Source organism: Meles meles, chromosome 18, assembly GCF_922984935.1.
Source record: "Meles meles chromosome 18, mMelMel3.1 paternal haplotype, whole genome shotgun sequence".
NCBI lineage: Eukaryota > Metazoa > Chordata > Mammalia > Carnivora > Mustelidae > Meles > Meles meles.
This window is the reverse complement of record NC_060083.1, coordinates 48,172,022-48,195,945: the sequence shown is the minus strand read 5'-3', so window position 1 is coordinate 48,195,945 and position 23,924 is coordinate 48,172,022. Positions and strand designations below refer to the sequence as shown.

At 36.7% G+C, this 23,924-nt stretch overlaps 2 protein-coding genes across 2 annotated transcripts in view; one reads left to right on the top strand and one right to left on the bottom strand.

The window, feature by feature from the left end:
• Positions 1–23,924, top strand: part of LOC123929308 (40S ribosomal protein S24-like) — a 576,828-nt gene that overhangs the window by 393,997 nt on the left and 158,907 nt on the right. The window lies entirely within an intron of this gene.
• Positions 1–23,924, bottom strand: part of LOC123930068 — a 199,650-nt gene that overhangs the window by 32,577 nt on the left and 143,149 nt on the right. The window contains exons 47-56 of the mRNA XM_045986277.1: positions 23,025–23,078; positions 22,371–22,475; positions 12,545–12,598; positions 11,212–11,316; positions 10,138–10,191; positions 7,433–7,537; positions 6,392–6,448; positions 5,662–5,763; positions 2,751–2,855; positions 1,033–1,086 (exon numbers count right to left, since the gene is read on the bottom strand). Coding sequence (XP_045842233.1) covers positions 1,033–1,086; positions 2,751–2,855; positions 5,662–5,763; positions 6,392–6,448; positions 7,433–7,537; positions 10,138–10,191; positions 11,212–11,316; positions 12,545–12,598; positions 22,371–22,475; positions 23,025–23,078 — 795 coding nt within the window. The remainder of the gene's footprint in view (positions 1–1,032; positions 1,087–2,750; positions 2,856–5,661; positions 5,764–6,391; positions 6,449–7,432; positions 7,538–10,137; positions 10,192–11,211; positions 11,317–12,544; positions 12,599–22,370; positions 22,476–23,024; positions 23,079–23,924) is intronic.

Below are 23,924 nucleotides of genomic sequence, written 5' to 3'. Positions count from 1 at the left end.
ATGTATAGAATAAAGAACGAAGGTCAATGAGACTTCTCCAAGTATACTATGACATTCACAAAAAAGAATTTCATCTTTAAATGCTAACAAAAGTAGTCACAATCATATTGACAATGGTAAAGCAACTCTGAACCCAGTGAAACTTACATTATATATCTGCCTTTTCAACTAGAATACTGTAAATTAATTATTCAAATAATTATATCAAATAAGATAAGATCTGTTAGTCTCATTTTTATAAGTTTTCTGCAGTCTTCAACAAAATTTTACTTCATATGTTATTTTACTAATATAGAATTTGGCTATATTGTATGGTGACTAACATAACATTAAAAAAAAAAAGATTCCAGTACCTGGACCCCTTCATTAAAAAAGAAAAAAAGATATTTATTCTTCCAATCCAGGAGCATGGAACATTTTTCCATTTTTTTTGTGTCTTCCTCAATTTCTTTCATGAGTACTTTATAATTTTCTGTGTATAGATTCTTAGTCTCTTTGGTTAGGTTTATTCCTAGGTATCTTATAGTTTTGGGTACAATTGTGAATGGGATTGACTCCTTAATTTCTCTTTCTTCAGTCTTGTTGTTGGTGTACAGAAATGCAACTGATTTCTGTGCATTGATTTTATATCCTGACACTTTACTGAATTCCTGTACAAGTTCTAGCTTGAAGGGTCAGGGGTGGGAGGTTGGGGGAACAGGTGGTGGGTAATGGGGAGGGCACGTTTTGCATGGAGCACTGGGTGTTGTGCAAAAAGAATGAATACTGTTACGCTGAAAAAATAAATAAAATGGAAAAAAAAAAAAAAAGACCTTAGCTGAAAAAAAAAAAAAAGAAAAGAAAAAAAGAATTTGGCTATTCTAAAAGAAAGAACAAAATATATAAATAAAAAATATAGCAGAAAATACATGAATTTCTAGTAATTTAATGAATAAGAAAATAAATGCCATAACTAGATGGCAATTGAGGGACAATAATAAAATATAATTACTGTAAATACTAAATGTCTTGGATTGATAATTTCTCACTTACCTGTAGTAACTTTGACTTCATCCATCACCTCTTTCAGATCAACCATCCCATTAGCTACCAAAAAAGGCACAATGCAAATAATGTCAGAAGTACAGAACACAATCGTAAGACATATATTTTGTGGAAACAATTCCATGAAAAATTCCCCATATTTTCATTTTACCTGAGACCATTTATTAAATGCCTGGATCTCAGGGAGTTAAAATGATCTCTGTTAATACAAAGGTCTCTTATATCTTAGAAACCGGGTCAGGAAAATTGTGCTCTTCCTAGTGTTTTGGATGCCATTATAAGCCATAGTTGAAGATACTGGAGTTGGCTAGGTATTCTGGAAACTTTACTTCACGTAGCAACAAACAGCTGAGAAAGGGACCATTAGTCTAGCTCGGTATGTTTTAAGATTGCTTCCTGCAGGAGATAATGCATGGACTATATTAACGTATGAGAGCAGCTGATCTAAAATATGGAGGGATGGAAAAAACTTCACATGGAGAAGCTGAGAAAAGGGAAAAGTAGAGGGGCATCATGCTATGTGTGTGAAACTACAAATAGTTCAACATGGCTTAAACAGAAGGAAAATGAGAGCAGATATATCCAGATGGAGACTGAATGTCTCATGCACTATGATAAGAATCTCTGAATTCATTTTAGAGTGAAGATTTCAGTAGATAGAAGGATAGATAGAAGAATGGGCCTGCTGACTTCTCTATAAATAGATTTTCAAATCCTTATTATTTTGCTTTCTTATTATCTAGACCTAGCCTATTAGATCCTGACAGTGCCCTCTGCAATTCTTGGTAAGCACAGGGAAAGGTGATGTTACTTTGATTAATTATAATGATGATTCAAGATTTACTCTGACTTTAAAATCAGGCTCTCCAGGGGCACCTGGGTGGCTCAGTCAGTTAAACCTCTGCCTTCAGCTTAGGTCATGATCCCAGGGTCCTAGGATCAAGACCCACATCAGTCTCCTTGCTCAGTAGAGAGCCTGCTTCTCCCTCTCCTTCTACCTGCTGCTCCGCCTACTTGTGATCTCTCTCTTGGGGTTTGTGTCAAATAAATAAATAAAATCTTAAAAAAAATAAAGTTAGGCTCCCCTCCAAGTATCCATAGATAAATGAATCAGATAAAGATGTGATACACACACACACACACACAGAGGCAAATATTTTTTATCCATAAAAAAGGATGCAATCTTGCCATTTGCAACAACATGATGGATTGAGCTAGAGAGTATATGCTAAGTGAAATAAATCACTCAGAGAAAGACAAATACCATACAATTTCACTCATCTGTGTATTTAAGAAACAAGACAAATTAACAAAAAAAAAAAAAAAAAAAAAGGGAGAGAGACAAACCAAGAACCAGCCCTACAGGAAACCAAGAAACAGACTCTTAACTGTAGAGGACAAACTGGTGGTTACCAGAGGGGAGGTGGGTGGGAGAATGGATGAAATTTATGATGGGGCTTGATGAGTACATCTGTCATGATGAGCACTGAGTAATGTATAGAATTATTGAATTACTATACTGTACACTTGAAATAATATAGCATAGTATGTTAACCTTATAGGAATTAAAATTTAAAAACTTAAAAAAATAAAATTGGGCTCTCCTCCAACTTCTCTAATATGCATCTGTCAAATCAATCTATTTTTAAACACATCAGATATAAAGCAAAATAGAAGATGCCCCTGAAGATATCTGTAATGCTCACCATCAACTTCTAGGTTTTCTGACAACTTTGCAAGTTCCTCTTCTGTGAGCTCAATTCCCAATTTTTTTAGAGTGTTGTCCAGCTCATTTGTACAAACCTTCTCCCCTTAGGAAAGAGTAAATGTAGGAATTATGAAAAAAGTATGTAAGTATATTATACCAAAATTTTGCATGCATATCAACATTCTATTTATTGGTTTTTATAAGGTGAGGTGATGAATGTGGTAATCATTTTTCAATATATAAGTGTATCGAATATCATACTGGATACTTTAAACCTATATGTTTTATGTCAATTATTCATCAAAGTTGATAAAGAAAAGACTATCCCATGGCCAACTGACTGAGGAAGAAAAAAACCTGAATCTGGGGGCGCCTGGGTTAAAGCCTCTGCCTTTGGCTCAGGTCATGATCCCAGGGTTCTGGGATCGAGCCCCGCATCGGGCTTTCTGCTCAGCGGGGAGCCTGCTCCCCTTCCTCTCTCTCTCTCTCTCTCTCTGCCTGCCTCTCTGCCTACTTGTGATCTCTGTCAAATAAATAAATAAATAAAATCTTTAAAAAAAAAAACAACCGAATCTGAGCCACTTTGTCTTCCTGTTCCTATGTGTCTACAAGTAAAGAAAGGGATGACTTTACTGGTTGGAGTGATTTATTCTGACCGTCAGAGGAAACTGGGCTGCTGCTACTACACAGTGGGGATAGAGATAGATATGTCTAGAATCTAGGACACCTGCTGGTATCCCCTTGTTCTGTGATTAAAGCTAATTGTAAATTAAATGATGCTATACAATACAGACAGATCTGACAATGGCCCTTATCCTTCAGGAACAAAATTTAGGATCACCTATCAGGTAAGGAGGTAGGAACAGCTAAAGTGCTTGGTGAGAGAGAGAGCAATATGAAATGGAAATGCAAAAGGAAAGATAAATACTAGCTACATCCACATGACCAGTTGCTAAAGGACTGCACAAGACTGTAATAGTTATGAGTATTTAACCAATTCTTTTCTTTTTATCTCCTCCTCCATTTTCCCTGCATCTACATGAGATTTGTGAACAGAAGATTTGCGAACAGTCGTTAGTCTTATACCATTGTTTAAATTATAGGATGTCAAGGAAGAATGTGAGTCAATTAGAAAATGAACATAACCTAGAAATGGATAGAGTGATAGCTGGGATTTTGAAATGTCTTCTGAGAAGAGGGTTAGCATAGTTTTGGTTGCATGAGAAACTGTGATTACTGTTTTTATTAGAAATTATTTATATATTTATATATTTATTAGAAATTTAAGAGAGGCTAAAAGATATATATAGATAGATATATATATCTTTTATATATATTATTATATATATTATATATATTATATATATATTATTATATATTATATATATATTATATATATATATTATATATATTTTAAAATATATATATATATATTTTTTATATCTATCTATCTATATATATCTTTTAGCCTCTCTTAAATTTCTAATAAAAACAGTATATATATATATATATATATATATATATATATATATGGATGCCAAGTTGACAAGGGGAAGATGATGGTAGACTGCGACGGTGTCAAATTGGCTAAGCTGGAATTATATTTCTAGGACTTCCCTCACCTATAGAGTTCTGGCGTGCCACAGAAAATTTTGCATGAGATTTGGAAGGTACAAGTGAAGGAGCTGTTCCTATACTCTAAAGGTCAGTGTCAGGTGCCCCTGGGTGTCTCAGTCAGTTAAAGGTCTCACTCCTCAGGTCATGATCTCAGGGTTGTGAGACTGAGCTTAAGATTTCCTGCCCCTTCCTATGCTCCTCTTTCCCACCACATCCCTGCCCTGGCTCACACACACACACTCTCTCAAAAAATATTACAATCAATCATAAATGTTGGTGTCGGGTTCCAGGTGCCATTACAGCCCCTGATAATGTTCTTAATCTTCTGGATCACCTTGTTGGCATAGGGTGGAAGCCAGGCATCCAGATCTGGCTCTCACCACTTCTAGTCTTGGGCTAAGCACATATCTATCTCCTTGGAGAGAGATGCCAGTTTCTTTCTCAGGTCACTCACAGTCTTAAGGGTAGGGGAAACAAGAGAGACATGAATTCTAGTTTGTCCTCATGGGTTCTAGTTTTTTCTTGTTCTCTCCAACTCTTTCATACCAGTTTTTCCTCCTGAGTGCTGGCCTTGCTGATTATCAGAAACTTCTTTCATGGTGACAAACCTTCCTATTCCAGCACCTGAGTGAGTCTACTTGCTCAAACATGAGTATAGCCAACCTTTCTCTCTTTTTTTTTTCAACTTTTAAAATTTAAGTTCAGTTTAGTTAACATACAGTGTTATTAGTTTCAGGGGTAGAATTTAGTTATTCATCAGTGGCATATAACACCCAGTGCTCATTACGTCCCATCACCCAGTTACCCCATCTCCCACCAACCCCCCCTCCAGCAACCCTCAATTTGTTTCTTATAGTTAAGAATCTCTTATGGTTTGCCTTTCTCTTTGTTTTTATCTTATTCTATTTTTTCCTTCCTTTCCCCTATGCTCATCTGTTTCTTAAATTCCACATATGAGTGAAATCATATAGAACTTCCCTTTCTTTTTATTTCTGCTTCCTATCTTTATTCTTTTCTTCATGGCTCTCCAATCTCTCTCTTTTCCCTTCTCATGCTATAAACAAATTAGTGGTTTGACAAGTAACAACATGTTTAGTTATTCATGTCTACTCTTGTCTAAAGGGTTACTTAATTTCCATTATAAATTCTAAGGCAGGTTGCTATATACCTTAGAACTCAATTTAATATTTTTTCCTTGTACTTTTGAAGGAAAATAAACAGAAATGAATTTGGAGATGTTTACACAGACCTAAAGACCCGCGAAAGACCATGGCCCTTCTATGATAGCTCACCATCAACTGGCAGGGTTTTCAGCAGTTTCTCTTTTTCCTCATCTGTGAGCTCAATCCCCAGGCTTCCCAGGAAATTTTTCAAGTCACTAGGATCAATCTCACCTTTCAAGAGAGGGGATGGCACATGTATGAGCTTCAGGTACTCTCAGAGTATCTCAAGTTATAAAACAAGCTCTCTGCAGTTTAATGATATGCCAATTACAAGATGAAGAGTTAGGCGAAGATAGTCTCAATTGTAGAACTATTGAGCATGACTTATGGTATTTATAAAATACCATATTTAATACAAACTAGAGGGAGTTTTTTCTAAAGTTGGAAAAGACAACTTCCAGAATAAAATCTGTTGAGTGAATTAAGATAATGTAGATTCGTATCTAAATTATTCTTCAAAACCTTCTGATTGTTATGGTGAGAATTATTGATAATTTCAGTGAATACATTATCTTAATCACTTCTAAGCTTCACCATATACATTTCTAGATTATGTTCAGTTAAACAGTTGCGACATGAAGCCTTTAGTTACATAAGCAACAGAAAACTTAGGATTTAAAATTAACATATAGTCTTGTATTATACTGCAGAAGACTTCTTAATGCCAATCCAAGGGGACTTAGAATTTAGTAATGTATTTAGTAATGAAACATCAGAATTTAGTAAGATACTAGAAATGCCACTTAAAAAACTAATATAAAGGGCTGAAACCCTAGATTTACCTTAACTTCTCATTTACCTGTAAAATTGGCTTTCATTTCATTCATTGGTCGTTTTAGTGAAATCTTCCTATCAACTGTAGGAGAAAATCAAAGTCACATGAGATAAAAAAAGACTCATAAAATACTGTGAAAGAAAACACGGGAGTAAAGATAATAAATTCTCATTAACTTTGTGACAGGCACTATCTTAAGTGCCTTATATATGCTTACTTAAGAAATATCTCCCTCCCAATCCCATCTTGTTTCATTTATACAAACCATAAATGACTCTTAATCTCACAAAACAAACTGGGGGTTGCTGGGGGGAGGTGGGATTGGGAGAGGGGGAGCGGGCTATGGACATTGGGGAGGGGAGGCGAACCATAAGAGACTATGGACTCTGAAAAACAACCTGAGGGTTTTGAAGGGTCAGGGGTAGGAGGATGGGGCAACCTGAGGGTTTTGAAGGGTCAGGGGTGGGAGGTTGGGGGAACAGGTGGTGGGTAATGGGGAGGGCACGTTTTGCATGGAGCACTGGGTGTTGTGCAAAAAGAATGAATACTGTTACGCTGAAAAAATAAATAAAATGGGAAAAAAATTCAAAAAAAAAAAGAAATATCTACTGAACAATATTTTTCTAGGATATTGATTTATGAAATTTTTATTTTCTTCCTTAATATTAGAAAGAAAAACATATATAAAAATATACCATTTCAATAATATAAATTTTATTTAGAGTTTTATAATATTTCAAACCCATATGTGTTAGTAATTGGAAGACATTCAGAAGTACCATCATCTAAGTTGCCTGCATTCTTCTATTCAAAATGTGGAAGACTGTTTTCTAGTGACCATAAGATGGGTAAAGAGCATAAAAGTCATACATACAAAGTGCAATGTTTTCATGTTGATTTTGGTAAATGCCTGCTTGTATGCTGGTTACTTGTTTTGCTGATATTTATAGTTTCTTGATTATTTTCAGAGTAGATTACCATTCCTAAGGCCCCTTTCCCTCAGACCACTGGCTATGGTTCTTAAACTCTCCCACATGTAACTATGGTATCTGAAAACTTGCTCACCATCAGCAGGGAGATTTTTAGTCAGAGCCTTAAGTTCATTATCTGATATCTTGATTCCCATATTATCCAGTATAGCACTCAAGTCGTTGACATTGAATTTCCCATCTAAGGAGAGAGACAGTCCATGAAGAAAATTATGTAACTCCAAATAAGAGGTTCTTTTTTAAAAAAATTTTAAAAAATTTTTAAATTTTGTTATAAACATATAGTGTATTTTTATCCCCAGGGGTACAGGTCTGTGAATCACCAGGTTTACACGCTTCACAGCACTCACCATAGCACATACCCTCCCCAATGTCCATAACCCAACCCCTCTCTTCTGACACCCCTCCCCCCAGCAACCCTCAGTTTGTTTTGTGAGATTAAGAGTCATTTATGGTTTGTCTCCCTCCGGATCCCATCTTGTTTCATTTATTCTTCTCCTACCCCCCTAACCCCCCATGTTGCATCTCCACTTCCTCATATCAGGGAGATCATATGATAGTTGTCTTTCTCCGATGGACTTATTTCACTAAGCATGATACCCTCTAGTTCCATTCACGTTGTCACAAATGGCAAGATTTCATTTCTTTTGATGGCTGCATAGTATTCCATTGTGTATATATACCACTTCTTCTTTATCCATTCATCTGTTGATGGACATCTAGGTTCTTTCCACAGTTTGGCTATTGTAGACATTGCTGCTATAAACATTCGGGTGCCCGTGCCCCTTCGGGTCACTACGTTTCTATCTTTAGGGTAAATACCTAGTAGTACAATTGCTGGGTCATAGGGTAGCTCTATTTTCAACTTTTTGAGGAACCTCCATGCTGTTTTCCAGAGTGGTTGCACCAGCTTGCATTCTCACCAACAGTGTAGGAGGGTTCCCCTTTCTCTGCATCCTCACCAGCATCTGTCATTTCCTGACTTGTTAATTTTAGTCATTCTGACTGGTGTGAGGTGATATCTCATTGTGGTTTTGATTTGTATTTCCCTGATGCCATGTGACGTGGAGCACTTTCTCATGTGTCTGTTGGCCATGTGGATGTCTTCTTTGCAGAAATGTCTGTTCATGTCTTCTGCCCTTTTCTTACTTGGATTATTTGTTCTTTGGGTGTTCAGTTTGGTAAGTTCTTTATAGATTTTGGACACTAGCCCTTTATCTGATGTGTCGTTTGCAAATATCTTCTCCCATTCTGTCAGTTGTCTTTTGGTTTTGTTGACTGTTTCCTTTGCTGTGCAAAAGCTTTTGATCTTGATGAAATCCCAATAGTTCATTTTTGCCCTTGCTTCCCTTACCTTTGGCAATGTTCCTAGGAAGACGTTGCTGTGGCTGAGGTTGAAGAGGTTGCTGCCTGTGTTCTCCTCAAGGATTTTGATGGATTCCTTTCTCACACTGAGGTCCTTCATCCATTTTGAGTCTATTTTCGTGTGTGGTGTAAGGAAATGGTTCAATTTCATTTTCCTGCATGTGGCTGTCCAATTTTCCCAGCACCATTTATTGAAGAGGCTGTCTTTCTTCCATTGGACATTCTTTCCTGCTTTGTCGAAGATTAGTTGACCATAGAGTTGAGGGTCTCTTTCTGGGCTCTCTATTCTGTTCCACTGATCTATGTGTCTGTTTTTGTGCCAGTACCATGCTGTCTTGATGATGACAGCTTTGTAATAGAGCTTGAAGTCCGGAATTGTGATGTCACCAACTTTGGCTTTCTTTTTCAATATTCCTTTGGCTATTCGAGGTCTTTTCTGGTTCCATATAAATTTTAGGATTATTTGTTCCATTTCTTTGAAAAAAATGGGTGGGATTTTGATAGGGATTGCCAAAAAAGAGGTTCTTAAAACTTGTTGTGAATTTCATGAACTATATATCTGTGTTCACAAAGATTGCATACTATTTCAGGGGGTCATATAGTCTTTAAAGCCTATTCACAGACATCCCCCCTCTCCAAGTAGTAGGGTTAATGATTCTTGTTGTAAAGTGTGGGGGAAAAAAACCCATCAATTTTAGAACAAGAGACTAAGGACCTTATGTCTATAGAGAAAATCAGCTATGACATTAGAATTAAGGTCACTTCTCTTGAGACTTGTCTTGGTACCAGACTATAAAACACAAGGTTTTAAACAGCACTGAATAAATGCTAAGCGAGGGGAGGGTCTGTGCTATGGTGAGTGCTGTGAAGTGTGTAAACCTGGCGATTCACAGGTACCCCTGGGGATAAAAATACATTATATATTTATAAAAATAAGAAATAAATAGAAAATTAAAAATAAATAAATAAATAAATAAATTTTACACCAGGGAAAAAAAATGCTAAGTGAATTCAAGTTCTGGAGGGAAATATGTTTTACTTCTGAGCAATATTTTGTTACTTGTTCAGAAGTAAAGTAGTAAAAATATTTACTTTGATGACCGAACTCCCAGTTTAGTACTTGTTGGCAGCTGATTAATTTCCCTGAGTCAGTGCTAATCTTTTCTGTTACATTTTGCTATCCAACTTGAAATCTGATATTTATTTTCTTGAAAAGTTTGGAAAATCTTGAAAAAGTACAAGATTTTCTTCCTAGATATAAAGTAAAAGATTGGCAGCTAAGTGAAGCTTGATCTTCAGTGGGAGCATAAATTTACAATCAGTGTAGAGAGAGAGCAGCATCCACTAATGTCTTGGAAACAGTATAAATGCAGAGATGCCTTATTTGTCTGCACTTTCATTATGCTGCTCACATACCTTTTAGAGACTTCACAACTTTTAGCAATCTGTTTTGAAAGATCTTGTCATCATCTATAAAAAAAGGCAGATTTTAAGTCACAGAGAAATGTGGAAAATCATTAGGATACTCTTAGGATAAATAGCTTTCCAAGAGTTTTCACTAGAAATTTCTCTTATAATAAAATTTGAGAGAAAATTGGGTGAAATTTAGCACATCAGGCATTCAACAACACACACGCCTCTTTTCTTCTGCCCAATCTTGCTTTTTTCACTTCTAAACAATCCTTTTCCTCTTTCTACAAATCCCAGATCACCCTTTTTTTTTCATTCTTGATAATAATGCTCATCACAATGGAAATGCTTTTTCCCAATCTAAAAGTAAAGCTGTGTAGATAGGGATTCATTTCAGGTATAAATAGACATTCTAAAAAAAAATTTTAGATAGACTTTCTTTTTCCTGGAACTGAGGAGATGGACATAATTTTAGAGGTTCTCACAGACACCAAAATCTAAAGCCTCTTTTTGGTCACATTAGTATTTAAAACGTTTGCCATTTGCGATGACGTGGATGGAACTAGAGCGTATCATGCTTAGTGAAATAAGTCAATCGGAGAAAGACAACTATCATATGATCTCCCTGATATGAGGACATGGAGAAGCAACATGGGGGGGTAGGGGGATAGGAGAAGAGTAAATGAAACAAGATGGGATTGGGAGGGAGACAAACCATAAATGACTCTTAATCTCACAAAACAAACTGGGGGTTGCTGGGGGGAGGTGGGATTGGGAGAGGGGGAGCGGGCTATGGACATTGGGGAGGGGAGGCGAACCATAAGAGACTATGGACTCTGAAAAACAACCTGAGGGTTTTGAAGGGTCAGGGGTGGGAGATTGGGGCAACCTGAGGGTTTTGAAGGGTCAGGGGTGGGAGGTTGGGGGAACAGGTGGTGGGTAATGGGGAGGGCACGTTTTGCATGGAGCACTGGGTGTTGTGCAAAAAGAATGAATACTGTTACACTGAAAAAATAAATAAAATGAAAAAAAAAAAGTTAAACATAAAAAAAAAAAACCAAAAACAAAAAAAACGTTTACCCTTAGAAGGACGATGTTTTATCAGGTCCAAGAGTTCTTTATCTTTGAGATCTTTCCCCAGGTTTTCCAGAACAGTTTTCACACTGTTGAGATCAGCCTTTTCTCCTTAATAAAAAGATTAAAATCATGACATCCAAGGAATTTAAGTACAATCAAATAATTGCAAATAATAAAACTAAATTATGATGCCCATACAAAATGAGGATGAGCTGGGGGAAGTGAGCGTTGCTGAGCTCTGACCAATTACACTGAGGTAAAGTCATTCACAGAAACATAATTGGTTTTCTAAAGGCTAATAAGAGAGGGCAATCTCACTGGTAATCATGATAATGTACCTGCAGGACTTCCAACTATGGAGAACATAATTAACCAAGGGCCTCATCTTCTGCTTTGAAATTAATCTGTGTGTTTTGCACAAAATCCACACCTACCATTGGCACTGGTCAAGGGCTGGGTGCAGCTCCTAAGGGAGCCCAGTTCCTGGGGAATATGGGATGATGACTTTAACCAGGGGATTTTTAAAAACAAATTATTTATTTATTTGAGGGAGAGAGAGCAAGAGCACAAGTTGGGTGGAGGAGCAGAGGGAGAGGGAGAAGCAGACACCCTGCTGAGCAGGGAGCCTGATGTGAGGCTGGATCCCAGGACCCCACCTGATCCCATGACCTGACCATTCCATGACCTGAGCTGAAGGCAGAGGCTTAACCGACTGAGCCACCCAGGTGCCCCTGACCAGAGGATTCTTGAAAACAGTATTGCCAGACCTTCCTCAGACTGCATGGCAGTCTAGGATGCTCTCACCCAAACTTTTCTTCCTCTTCCCTTCACTTGGTGTCAGTTTTGCATGCACTCTGACAGCCTCCCTGTGTTTTCACCTCCCCTCCTTATTTTCTCTTAGGCATTTCCCATAATAATGTCCTTTACATGTCATCCTGCTTCTTAGAAGGCTTGAACGAACATACTCAAAATGACAATGATAAGAAATGGGCATTATATATCTCTTTTGTTAATTAGCAAACTGCAGACAGTGTATCTTAATTCTATTGACATAAAGAACATATTATTTCTTCTTTAAGTGATTACCAGGGTCTTTTCCAAAGATCATTTCACCTCTTATTGTAAATTTTGGCTCTCTTAAAATAAGGAAAATGAAGTGTATTTGTCTGCCCTAGTGGAAAATACCAGAAAATACTCTGACTTCTGGGCTACTGGATATGAAAACATTAAACAATTAGGAGGTTAAAGTGATAGAATTAGCATAGCAATTAAGGCATGAAGAAAAACAGTTACTATAAAAATTAGGCTTCTATGTTTATATTAACGTCTCACTCACCTGTAATAGCTTTCACTCCATCCACTACTTCACTCAGATCAGCTTTTCCATCAGCTTTGAAAAGGGAAAATTGAGACATGTAATGTGTCATGAGCTCCAAAAACATATATAAAGGACATATGTTGATGGAAAATGCCATAATTTTACCCACACTTCCATTAAATCTCTGAATTTCAGGGATCTACATGTTTGCAAAAAGATGTCTTGGATATTGGAGTTTTCAGAAAGAAAAAGATAACTTTTCCACTGTTTCTGGATCATGGGTATTGGTCAGCTAATGGGGAACCATGAGGGCCACAGCTCATATAGGAACCACTACTGGGTGGAACTAGGGTGTTAAATGATTGTATCTCGGAATATGTAGTACATGAGCAAGTTAAAATATCAGACTTTAACTAAAGGAAAGGGGAATGCATAGAAAGAGCCTTCCACATGGAAGAGAGTCTGAGAAATGTAGAAACAAAACAAAACAAAACAACAACAACAAAAAACCTGCCAAAAACCTAGGCACAATATATAGTGTGTATACATAAGCAATGTATGGAGAACTATAGTCAGTTCAGCATGAAGAATAAAGTATGGATTTGTTTTTTTTTTTCCATTTTATTTTTTCAGCGTAACAGTATTCATTCTTTTTGCACAACACCCAGTGCTCCATGCAAAACGTGCCCTCCCCATTACCCACCACCTGTTCCCCCAACCTCCCACCCTTGACCCTTCAAAACCCTCAGGTTGCCCCAACCTCCCACCCCTGACCCTTCAAAACCCTCAGGTTGTTTTTCAGAGTCCATAGTCTCTTATGGTTTGCCTCCCCTCCCCAATGTCCATAGCCCGCTCCCCCTCTCCCAATCCCACCTCCCCCCAGGAACCCCCAGTTTGTTTTGTGAGATTAAGAGTCATTTATGGTTTGTCTCCCTCCCAATCCCATTTTATTTTTTAAATTTCTTTTCAGTGTTCCAGAATTCATTGTTTATGCACCACACCCAGTGCTTCATGCAATACGTGCCCTCCATAAAGTATGGATTTGGAAGAAGAAAGCTGATATAAGAGAGGCAGGTTGGGCAGGTGGTGGGTAGTAGGGAGGGCAGGTATTGCATGGAGCACTGGGTGTGGTGCAAAAACAATGAATACTGTTACGCTGAAAAAAAAATTAAAAAAAAAGAGGCAGGTTGGGCTGAGATTATTGTGGGATTTGTAAGCTATCTGAAGAAGTTTAGCCTTTATCTACTAGGCTATATAGAATCATTGAAGGATTATAAGTTCAGGAATGATATGGATTGATTTGCATTTTCTTTTAACTTTCTTTAAATTATAATTATTTTTATTATTACAAAATGACATTTGCATTGAAACAGAGTGATGTCATCAAGATGGTGACATAGGTTGTTTCCAACTTCAGTTCCCTTCACAAAAAGACCATTTTGCAAGTATCCATAGACAAGTCACCCTAATGAAAATCCCAGGATATGGTGGTGAGAATGAAGCACCTCCCTGAACTATAGAGACTGAGAAGGACTGCCTTAGAAGGGTAAGAGAATCGGCTACACTCGAACTGTATTACCCCTCTCTCAGGCTGGTACAGTGCTGCACTGAGAGGGCCTCCCAGAGCTATAGTTTCTCTGGTGGGAAAAAGAGAGCCCAAGGTGGACATCTAACTCCTCCAGAATTGTGGGTTGCTTCCTGGAAGGCCCACTTGAGTCTTGTCCCATAGATAATGTGGGAGGAATCTATGGGACTTGACTACTGGAGATCTGATTGAAATAGGGAAAGGGAGGATGGCTTATTGCAACCAGCATTTGGATCTCAGCAGACTGTATTTTTGCTACCAGTAGTACCTGAGTAGATATCCTGGACAGAGGTTTTGCCCATCTGCAGAGCCAAGCTGGTGGTGCCTCTGGCCAGGGAACTCTGCCAGACTTGGGTCCCCAGCCAATAAGCCATCCTGGCCTTGGAGCCTGTTCTGCCACCCCACCCAGGTAAGGAGACAAATTCATGGCTCCTGCTTATTGTTGAGTATAGCCTTCTGTCCTGCCTGACCAGAAAACCTATTGAGAGCATTCCAGAGGCTGTGTAGGTCACCCTACAGTTCCTCTTGCAGCAGTGCCTGAGTGAAGAGCCCAGCCATTGGCTCTGCCCATCTGTAGACAAAACCACATCTAACATCACACTCAGTAGTAAAAGGTTGAAAGCCTTTTCTCAAAATCAGGAATAAGACTAGGGTGCTCATGTCCACCACTTCTATTTGAAATAGTACTGTAAGTCTTAGCCAGAAAAATTAGACAAGAAAAAGAAATAAAAGGCATCAGAACCAGAAAGGAAGAGTAAAATTGTCCCTGTTTGGGACACGTGGGTGGCTCAGTTGGTTAAGCTGCTGCCTTTGGCTCGGGGTCATGATCCCAGTGTCCTGGGATCGAGTCCCACATCGGCTCTTTGCTCTGCAGGAAGCCTGCTTCTCCCTCTGCCTCTGCCTGCTACTCTGCCTGCCAGTGCTCTCTCTCTCTCTCTCTCTCTGACAAATAAATAAATAAAATCTTTTAAAAAAATTGTCTCTATTTGCAGATGACATTATTTTAGATACAGAAAAATCCTAAAGACTAAAAAAACCCCAAACCTGTTAGATTTAATCAATGAATTCAGTAAAGATACAGGATACACAATATCAACATACAAAAATCAGAGGTGTTTCTATACGCTAATAACGAATTATCAGAAAAAGAAATAAAAAGAAATCTCATTTACAATAGCATTACAAACAATTAAGGGCTTAGGAATAAATTTGGAAGAGACACCCAATAAATGGAAAGATACCCTGTGTTCACAGATTGGAAAAATTAATAATGCTAAAAGTTCATAGTAAGCCAAAGCCACCTACAAATTCAATGCAATTCTCATCAGGATTCCAATGGCATTTTTGACAGATATATAAAACATAATCCTAAAATTCATTTGGAACCACAAAAGCCAAACCAATCCTCAGAACAAAAAAGCTGGAGTATCACACTTTTTTATTTCAAACAATATTACACTAAGCATGATACGCTCTAGTTCCATCCACGTCGTCGCAAATGGCAAGATTTCATTTCTTTTGATGGCTGCATAGTATTCCATTGTGTATATATACCACTTCTTCTTTATCCATTCATCTGTTGATGGACATCTAGGTTCTTTCCATAGTCTGGCTATTGTAGACATTGCTGCTATAAACATTCGGGTACACGTGACCCTTTGGATACCTACATTTGTATCTTTAGGGTAAATACTCAGTAGTGTGGTTGCTGGGTCATAGGGTAGTTCTATTTTCAACATTTTGAGGAACCTCCATGCTGTTTTCCAGAGTGGTTGCACCAGCTTGCATTCCCACCAACAGTGGAGGAGGGTTCCCCTTTCTCCACATCCTCTCCAGCATCTGTCATTTCCTGACTTGTTAATTTTAGCCATTCTGACTGGTGTGAGGTGATATCTCATTGTGGTTTTGATTTGTATTTCCCTGATGCCGAGTGACGTGGAGCACTTTTTCATGTGTCTGTTGGCCATCTGGATATCATATGATCTCCCTGATATGAGGACATGGAGAAGCAACATGGCGGGGGGGTAAGGGGATAGGAGAAGAATAAATGAAACAAGATGGGATTGGGAGGGAGACAAACCATAAATGACTCTTAATGTCACAAAACAAACTGGGGGTTGCTGCGGGGAGGTGGGATTGGGGGAGTGGGAGCGGGCTATGGACATTGGGGAGGGGAGGCGAACCATAAGAGACTATGGACTCTGAAAAACAACCTGAGGGTTTTGAAGGGTCAGGGGTGGGAGGTTGGGGCAACCTGAGGGTTTTGAAGGGTCAGGGGTGGGAGGTTGGGGGAACAGGTGGTGGGTAATGGGGAGGGCACGTTTTGCATGGAGCACTGGGTGTTGTGCAAAAAGAATGAATACTGTTACGCTGAAAAAATAAATAAAATGGAAAAAAAAACAATATTACAAATCTATAGTAATCAAAAGAATATGATATTGACCTAAAACACACATACTCTAGACCAATGAAAGAAAATTAATGGCTTAGATATAAACTCATACATACATGGCCAACTAATATCTGACAAGGGTGCTAAGAATACTCAGTGGAGAAAGTGTCTTCATTAAATGATTCTTGGAAAGTTGGGTATTCACATGTCAAAGAATGAGATTAGACTCCTCTCTTCGGTCATTTACAAAAATTAACTCAAAATGAACTAAAGACTTAAATGTAAGACCTGAAAATGATAAAACTCCCAAGGGAAATTGAGAAAAAGCTCCTTGATGCTGGTCTTGGCAATGATTTTTTGGATGTGAACCAAAGCACAAGCAACAACATAAAAAATAAACAAATGGGATTACATCAGACTGAAAAGCTTCTCTGCACAGCAAAAGAAACAATCAACAAAGTAAAAACACAACCTATAGAATGGAAGAAAATATTTACAAACCATATATCTGGTAAAAGGTTAATATCCAAACTATATAGGGAACTGATATACCTCAACAGCAAAAAAATAAAATAATACAATTTAAAAATGGGTGTATGACCTGGAAAGTTATTTTCCCAAAGAAGATATTCAAAAAGTCCATGAGAAAGTGGCTCATCCTTACTAATCATCAGGGAGATGCAAATCAAAACCACAGTGAGATATCATCTCACACTTGTGAGAATGGCTAGTATCAAAAAGACAAGAGATAATAAGTACTGGCAAGGATGTGGGGAAAAGGGAACCCTTGTGCACTGTTGGTGAAAGTGAAAATTGGTACAGCCGGGTGCCTGGGTGGCTCAGTGGGTTAAGCCTCTGCCTTCAGCTCAGGTAATGATCTCAGGATCCCGGGATCGAGCCCCACATTGGGCTCTCTGCTCAGAAGAGAGCCTGTTTCCTCCCCCCACCCCACCCGCCTGCCTCTCTGCCTACTTGTGATCTCTCTCTCTGTTAAATAAATTAAAAAAAAAAAAAGAAAAGAAAACTGGTACAGTCAATGTGAAGTATATGAAGGTTCCTCAAATAATTAAAATAGAACTACCATGTGATCCAGCGATTACAGTTCTGTGTATACATCCAAAGTTAACAAAGTTACTATCTTGAAGAGATATCTGCACCCCCACATCCACTGTAGCATAATTTACAACAGCAAAGGCATGGAAACAACTTAAGCATCTATCAATGGATGAATGGATAAGAAAATGTTGTGTATATATACAATGGAATATTACTTAGTTATAAATAAGAAGAAAATCCACCATTTGCAATAATATGGATAGAACTTGAGGGTTAGGTGAAATAAAACAGACAGAGAAAGGCAAATACTGTATGATCTCCTTTATACGTTTAATCTAAAAAAACCCCCACAAAATCATGGATTTTTTTTCCTTTTCCTGCTTCTGGGTAACTGTGTTATTTAAGAAAGTCTCCCTCAACTTAATGTTACAAAATAGTCCCCCAATTTTCCCTAATATTTTAATTTATTTATATTTTATATTTAGAGTTTCAATTCACATAGGAAATATATTTGTTTATATTGTAAGGTAAGGTGATTTCTATTTTTTTTCTTTTAGACAGATAGCCAATACTATTTTAAAATCATTCTTTAATCTGTATCAAGATAGCCATTATACTGGGCTCTATTTTTTAACTATTTTGTTACATCTACTTATTTATTTATTACTTGCCAGTGAAATTTTGTTTTGATTACAAACTACGACAAAAAATACTACTTGTAGTTTGTAGTAGTGCTAATATATAAGGCAAATCTCCATTCTAGTATTCTTTTTTCATAATTTTCTTGGCTATAGTTGGGCATTTCTTCTTTTATTCATTCTTTTAAATCATTTATAAGTTCTTATAATAACACCCCACTGGGCTTCTGAAAGTTTTATATTAAATATTTTATATTAAATATTTCTGAGAGGAAAGTGTTAAAGAAGATGGTCTATAAGCCATTAACTTCACTTATTGAGGGGGTTGCCCTTGGAGGAAAGAAAAGAAGGCAAGTGACTCAGTTTAATATCTTTGTGAAGTGATCCTCCAGATAAACAGACTAATGATATTTGCTATAGGAAGAGACTTTATGTTAGAAATGCCCTTAACAGTAGGTCTCTAGCTAAGAATTACCTACGGTAAATAGAACCCATGACTTATGAGGCACGGCTCACTGGAAATGTAACATAGGCTATAGAACTCTCTGGAGAGGTTTCATAATTTAAATCCTTCTGTTGTGTAAGGTGACCGTGTGGTCTTCATACAGAGACTTCATCTATTATGGGTCAGAATGGTATGTCCAACATGGGAAGGAAGAAAACTATGGAGCTGCTTTTGACATCTCAGACCTGTTGATTTTTTTTTAAATAATTTTTTTATTTATTTGACAGAGATCACAAGTTGGCAGAGAGAGAGAGAGAGGAGGAAGCAGGCTCCCCGCAGAGCAGAGAGCCCGATGTGGGGCTCGATCCCAGGACCCTGGGATCGTGACCTGAGCCGAAGGCAGAGGCTTTAACCCACTGAGCCACCCAGGCGCCCCAGACCTGTTGATTTTTTGATTGCTTTTATCCTTGACATTATTTAGTAAAGCTTGATACTTAATAAGATCTCTGATTCATGTGAGTCTGATTTAACAGATCTGATCCTGTATGTTAGTGCTTCAAGAACATTAATTTTTTATTTTATGTTCCATTTAAGATTTTATAGTTTTCTTCGTATGAATCATATTTCTTTTTTTTTTTTTTACATTCAGTTAGCCTATTTCTTACCAAATTCATTCCTAGATATTTTATGGTTTCATATTTTTCCCATTTATATTTCTACTTGGTCATTGTGAGCTTAGGGAAAGCAATTAAGTTTTGCACATTTATCTTATGTTGAGCCAACCTGAACAAAAATGTCTTATTGAAGATTCAATAGTTCTAATAGATTTCCTTTAGGTTATGTGCTTCTTGGGTTTCCTAGACACATAATCACATCATCTGAAACTAAAGATAATATTGTGTCTTTCCCGATACTATTTAACCTTACTTTTTCACTGAAGTAGCTAGAACTTTTAAAACAATGTTGTGTGGCAGTAACATCAGTAGGCATCTGTGCCTTGTTCCTCATTTTAGGGTTCCCCAGGACTTGGAGCATTTATTATACCACTAACCAAATCTAATGTTAGAAATTATCATCTACAAGACGGAAAAGTCCCCTTTAGGGACTGACAATAGTTATCTGTTATCCATACCATCAGCAGGTAGTTTTTTTCTCAGCTGTGCAAGTTCTTTTTCAGTGAGCTTGATACCCATTTTTTCCAGAAGAGGTATCAGGTTGTTGATACCAACTTTTCCTCCTTAAGAAAGGCAGAAAAGGAACAGGAGAGTAACTAAATGATCTAAAACATGAAAAATACATTCATGCCTTTGAATGTTTTTAATGAGTATGTATGGCTATTTATAATAAAAGAGACAACAAAATATATGATTTGTATCTTTGTATTGTTATTGACATTGCTGATATGACTATAATTTCCATTTGACGTTTCCAAGAGGACAAAGAAAGTCAGTAGGATCAATGGAAATGGAACATATTTCCTTAAAATCTATATTGGTGACAAATCTACATAGAAAAGGAGTTCTTAACAAGATTATCAGACTTAATGGCAACTGGCACCTACTCGTCTGTTACTTCTAATAGTCCTAACACAAAGTAAGAAGTATTTATTTCACTCCTCAGACTCCAAGATTTGCTGTTGTCCGTTGCTGGACAACTTTCCTAATGTGGGAAAGTGAAGCTAATCTTCTACTTCAATTTTGCTACACATATCCAGATACCAGTTATTTATTTTGGAACAAAATTAGGAAAATTCCAAGTATGTTATTTCCTATGAAGATAAAAATACAGACACCATTTCTCTGTCAAGTGAAAATATATGGAAAGAAGCAAAAGCAAGGCCTAAAAATATAGAGACACAAGACTCAAAATCTTTAGCAAAGCCTAAAGATTTCAGACAAAAACAACAATACCTTAGAATTCTTACTCACTTTTTAAAGACTTCATGGCCTCTAATATCCTATTTTGATACACCTTTCCATCATCTGTTTTAAAAAAAGGGAGTTGGTTTGTGATACAGGGAAATTTATAAGGGAATACATAAGAATACAATTTATTTCTTATATTCAAAAAGAATAACAGTTTGTCCTAGATTTTTTTTGTTTTACTTTGAAGTAGCACTAAAGATAAGGAATGCTGAAATCTTTAAATGTACAAATGTACACTTTGTCTCATAAGACTATTTTTAGCAGAATTCTATCATTCTGAAATATAGATGGTTGTAAAAAAAAAAGGTGTTTCAGGTATTTCACATCCATTTACATAAACATGTTGATGTTCCTTGTCCAGTGTCCATTCTTATATTAGGTTGTCTTTTTACTTCCCAAAAAGATCTTTAAGACCTTCCTCATTATGTCTTTGTCATACCTGATGCAAATGCTTTTTTAAAATTGTGTGCTTTTTTTTTTCTGATGCAGAAGTTTTAAATCTTGTGAATTTATTATTTCTGGGTGTTTGATGGTAGTATTTCTGCAAATGATTCAGGAAATACGTGTGTGTGCACATGTGTGTGTGTTGGGGAGAAAGGGAGTGTGTGAATAAATGATAAAACAAATGGGTAAACTGATCAAATTGATGAATCTGGATAAAGGGAGTTCTTTGTACTATTCTTAAGACTTTTCTATAAGTTTGAAATTATGTCAAAATAAAAATAAAAAGTTAAAATAATAGGAACCAAAAAACCCAACCATCTGAAAATATTAAAATCATTTTTAAGCAACATTTGGGTCATAGCTTACCTTATCATGGCAGGTTTTCACGGGAGAGTTCAGAGTCTCAAGCCAAAATCTATATGACACTGACAGAGCTTTATTAACTTTTAATTGTAGCTTTTTATTTTAATATGGTTTGAGACTTACAGAAAACGGCAAAAATAGTACAAAAATTTTTACTCTTCACCCAGATTTTTCAAGTGTTAACATTTTACCATTTTGTTTTGTCATCCTTTCTGTATGTGAATGTTATTTTTTTCCTGAATGTTTGTGAGTTGCAGACACAATGCCCTTAACCCCTGAATCCTTTAGTGTGTATTTTCTTTAAAAAAAGTATGCAACTGATGACTCACTAAATTCTACCTCTGAAAGTAATAATATAGTATATGTTGATTTAATTGAATTTAAATAAAAATTTAAAAATATATATACATACACACATACACACACATATATACACTTCTTACGCAACCACAGTATAATTATCCAAATTAAAAGATTAAAATTGGTGCAGTACACCCAACTAATGCACAAAATTTACTCAATTTCACCAATTGCTCCACTGATGTCATCTGTAACAATTGAGCATTAAGCTGTCATGGCTCTTTATTTATTTATTTTTTTAAGACTTTATTTATTTGAGAGAGCAAAAACACAAGCAGTGGGGAGGGACAGAGGGTGAAGGAGAAGCAGACTCCCCACTGAGCAGGGAGCTCAAGGCAGGAATCATGACCTGAGCCAAAGACTGATGCTTAACTGACTGAGTCACCAGGCGCCCCCTCTTGATATCCTTTATTGTGGGACAATTCATCAATCTTTGTATTTTATGATTTTTCACATTTTTGGAGAGTACAAAACATTCACTTTGTAAAACAACCTGGCGGACAGGTTTTTAAAAATAACCCAAAGTTTCTATTTCCCAGTAGTCTTTAGGCATGAAATTCTAAAGCTGTAGGCTTTTGCTCTCAGGCTTGTACAGAGTCTAGTTGTTAAGGTTCTGGCTGCATTTTTTCGGCTTACCGCTAACGGGCAGTGCTTTCACCAGCTTTGTATATTCAGGATCAGTGAGTTCAATGCCCATATTTTTCAGTACATTTTCCAAGTTATCCAAATCCACCTTTTCACCTTCAAAAAGTTAGAGATAAGTATACATATTATTGATGATCTCAAGTTTTAGGTTGAATAACAAAAGCACAACACAGTCCTCATTCATTACATAGTATTTAAATATCTTTCAGTACTAATAGGTAAGGGGATCTTTTTAACTTTGGGGAAAAATAAATTCATTTCTATTACTGTTCAAGTTAATCCACATAGGTGGCTAATGTAAGAAAGTGTTATGTGATTTTATTAATAATGTAATTGTTGACAATGTGAACTCAATCCTTCGAAAATTCACAGTGCCATTTACTGTGCCTGCTTAAAGTTTCATGCAGGGAAACATTTTATTAGGAAGTAAAACTCTATAGAATGCAGAATCTTACTAAGATTTAGTTTTGTAGGTTTTTTTTGTATTGTTTTACTTTTACTTCCTTTTGCCAAACTTAAATTTATATAATCTAAGATAAAACTTTCTATTGAATCTAGTGGCAGGATATTGGAAAAACACCACAGAAAAACAGAAACTATTATAAAGCTGTGGGGCCCCCAGTTTATTACTAATGTATCACTAACCTGTGAAAGATTTCACTGCATCCACAACCTGTTCCATAGCAATTTTCCCATCAGCTGAAAGACAACATACAAATTATATTAAACATATAAATTATATGTAACACTAGAGATGAGAAATTGAGTCAAAAGAATTTAGTAATTATTACCTGCTCTAGAATCTTATTCTATTTTCCCCCCTTCATTAGGGTGAAGAGAAAGGTTTTACACTTCACAAACACAGTTAATGTGACTTTAACTTTTTTCCTTTAAGATATTAAAACTTTTAGTCATTAAAGAATGATATATAAAGGAAATCCCTTCTACCTTAGTTGTTTTTTAGCATTTAGATCTTAGAAAATTATTATTTACCAATGCTATTGTGGAAAAAAATCAGAAAGTTAATATTTACAATATTTCAATATTTTCAGTCTGGAATATTTCCATTCATGTAAAGCCAGCCCACACTCACTACTTATTCATTATTACAATTAAACTGAAAAGACTTCATCAACCCTTTAAATTATATGTGCAAGTCAGAAATGATTTAAGACATACTAGAGGTTAACTGTAGCCTTCAGATGTATAATAGATATTCAATAGTTTGTTGTGTTAGCTTTTTTTTTTTAAAGATTTATTTATTTATTTGAGAGAGAGCACACCAGTGAGTAAGCACATGGGTGGGGAGGGGCAAAGGGAGAGGGAGAGAGAGAGAGAATCTCAAGCAGACTCCACTGAGCATGGAGCCTGAGCTGGGGCTCAACTTCATGACCCTGAGATCATGATCTGAGCCAAAACCAAGAGTTTGATGCTTAACCGACTGAGCCACCAGCTGCCCCTATATCAGTTTTTAAAGGGACAAGAAAGTGGAAACTTTACATAGAATTAGCTCACTAAGTCAGAATTTCAATTGTATTGTGTTTC